Source organism: Penaeus chinensis, chromosome 27, assembly GCF_019202785.1.
Source record: "Penaeus chinensis breed Huanghai No. 1 chromosome 27, ASM1920278v2, whole genome shotgun sequence".
Taxonomy (NCBI): Eukaryota; Metazoa; Arthropoda; class Malacostraca; order Decapoda; family Penaeidae; genus Penaeus; species Penaeus chinensis.
The window spans coordinates 11,688,879-11,691,378 of NC_061845.1; the positions used below are offsets into that span (position 1 = coordinate 11,688,879).

Genomic DNA, 2,500 nt, shown 5'->3' on the forward strand with positions numbered 1-2,500 from the left:
TAGTTAGGTACGATATATATAAATATAAGTTAGATAGATGATAAGGTAGATAGATGGATAAGGATAAGGTAAATAGATAAGATACACAGATAGACATAGATATGTTAGATATAGTAAGGTAGATAGATAGATAGGTACAGAAAAGGTAGATAGATAGATAGATATAGATAAGTAGAAAGATAAGATAGATAAGTAAATGTATATGGTAGAAAGATAGATAAGTAAATATATAGGGTAGATAGATAGATAGATAGATATATAGATCAATAGATAGATAAGAATGATAGATATATAGATAAAGATAATGATGAAACAGATGAAACAAATAGATAGACAGATACAGATAAGAGACAGATAGATAGACAGACGCCCACGGCCATCCAACATTCCATCACTTCCTGTTTGTCTCCCCAGGACGCCCGCCCGCCTGACTCTGGGAATTACACGTGCGCGCCCTCCAACACGCCCTCGACGAGTCTCCGGGTCCACGTCCTCTACGGTAAGCTTTGTGGGCGTGGGCGTGTGTGTGTGTGTGTGTGTGTGTGCTTGTGTGTGTGTGTGTGCTTGTGTGTGTGTGTGTGTGTGTGGGTGTGTGTGTGTGTGTGTGTGTGTGTGTGTGTGTGTGTGTGAGAGAGAGAGGTCAGTGCGTTTGTTTGTATGTATGTGTGTATGTGTGAATAGTGTATATGGAGGGTATGTGTTTGTGTGAATTTGTTTGTGTTTGTGTGTGTGTGTTTTGTGCTCGGAGGGAGATGCATGTTTGCGTTTGGAGAAGGAAGGCAACTACCTTCGTGAGTGTCTATAAGTGTGTGAAAATGACAATGTATAAAGGAGTATGTCTCGTGGTTTCAGCAAGTCACGACAACTAGGCCACTGAAACCGCCAAGATCATCGAACAATTTAAACCTAGTGTCTCGATGCCACTCCCCATCCCCTTACCCCTCCCCTCCCCTCCACCTCCTGCCTCCAGCCTCACCCCCAGCGACCATCCGCCTAATAATAATAATAAAAATAAAACATTATGGGAAACTCCAAAGTGAAATTCACGTTCAAGGAAACCGATCTCAGCGGCTCATAACGAAAGGAAATCGGTGAACATCATTGGATGAACACATTTCCCATCGGACTAAAAGGGGGGAGGGAAAGGGCGAGAGAGGGGAGAGGGATGGAGGGAAGTGGAGGGAACTGGAAGAAGGGATGAGGGTGAGAGGGGAGAGGGAAGGGAGGGGGACGGAAGTGAGGGGAACTGGAAGAGGGGGTGAGGGTGAGAGGGGAGAGGGAGGGAGGGGGAGGGAAGTGAGGGGAACTGGAAGAGGGGGTGAGGGTGAGAGGGGAGAGGGAGGGAGGGGGAGGGAAGTGGGGGGAACTGGAAGAAGGGGTGAAGGTGAGAAGGGAGAGGGAAGGTGGGATGTGAGGGACATAGGGAGAGGGGTGAGGGAGAGGAAAAAGAAGAAAGTGAGGAGAACTGGAAGAGGGTGAGGGCGGGGGAGAAGAGAGGGGAAAAGGGAGAGAAGTGAAACGAGAGACAGGAAGAGAGGGATAGGGAAAAAGAAGGAATAAAAGTGAGAGGAGGTAGATGAGGGGAGGAAAGAGAGAAGTCAGGAGAGGAGAGGGAGGAAAATGAGAGGGAGATGAGGAGGGAAGGGAGAGAGGGTGTAGGGGAGCGAAGTGAGGAAGGAGATGTGAGGAGGAAGTAAAGGTAAAACGAAAAGAAATAGGGAGAGGATGGAGAGGGGAGAAGGGAGAATAAAGAAGGGAGAGAAACAAGGGGAGGAGGGAGAAGGAATGCAAGAGATGGAAATATAGGTAAAATAAGGAGGAAGAGGGGAGGAAGAGTCGCTATAACGGGGTCCTTCATCGTTCCTCCTTAAGGATAGCTTAACCTTGTCTCTAATGATTGACACAACAGTGGCACAACTCAAGATCTTTATTTATTTATCTATTATGACATTTGCATTTCTTCATTTTTTTCTGTTCCTCCCTTTTTTTAATCCTTTTATTGTTTTTGTTTCTTGTTCATTTTGATTTATTCGAGCTATGCTAAGAATCAACTATATATTGATTGATTATCTGTGGTATTCTGATTACATGTATGCACTTGGCCCTTATCAGGCTCTAGGACAGGTCTCAAGGTTACAAAAATCGAATACATGTTCGAACATACAGACTTCAGAGTCACACAAGTTGCGTTTATAACACTGAAATTAAGATCTTGCATGCTGTGTAGAAGGCATAACCTGTGCTTACTTTTCTTAGATGAATTAATGTCTGTAATATCTGAGTTTACGTATGATATCCTACTGTAATGCTAACTTGGTGCAGTAAGCAAGAGTCGTTGTTAAGTAATCTTTCAAGAACTCAATTGTGGGTTAAAACGCGTCTAATTGTAAACTTGAAGGGTATTCAGTAGGAAGAAAATAGGAAAGTGCACGAATATTTCATACAAACCACATAGTTGGCTTAACACTAGAACAGCAAAGAGAGAGGGGCGTGGTTTCTG

The 2,500-nt window shown here is 44.1% G+C and overlaps 1 protein-coding gene across 1 annotated transcript in view; it reads left to right on the forward strand.

Moving 5' to 3' along the window:
* LOC125039298 (zwei Ig domain protein zig-8-like) overlaps positions 1 to 2,500 on the forward strand; it is a 41,614-nt gene that overhangs the window by 38,441 nt on the left and 673 nt on the right. The window contains exon 6 of the mRNA XM_047633136.1: positions 415 to 499. Coding sequence (XP_047489092.1) covers positions 415 to 499 — 85 coding nt within the window. The remainder of the gene's footprint in view (positions 1 to 414; positions 500 to 2,500) is intronic.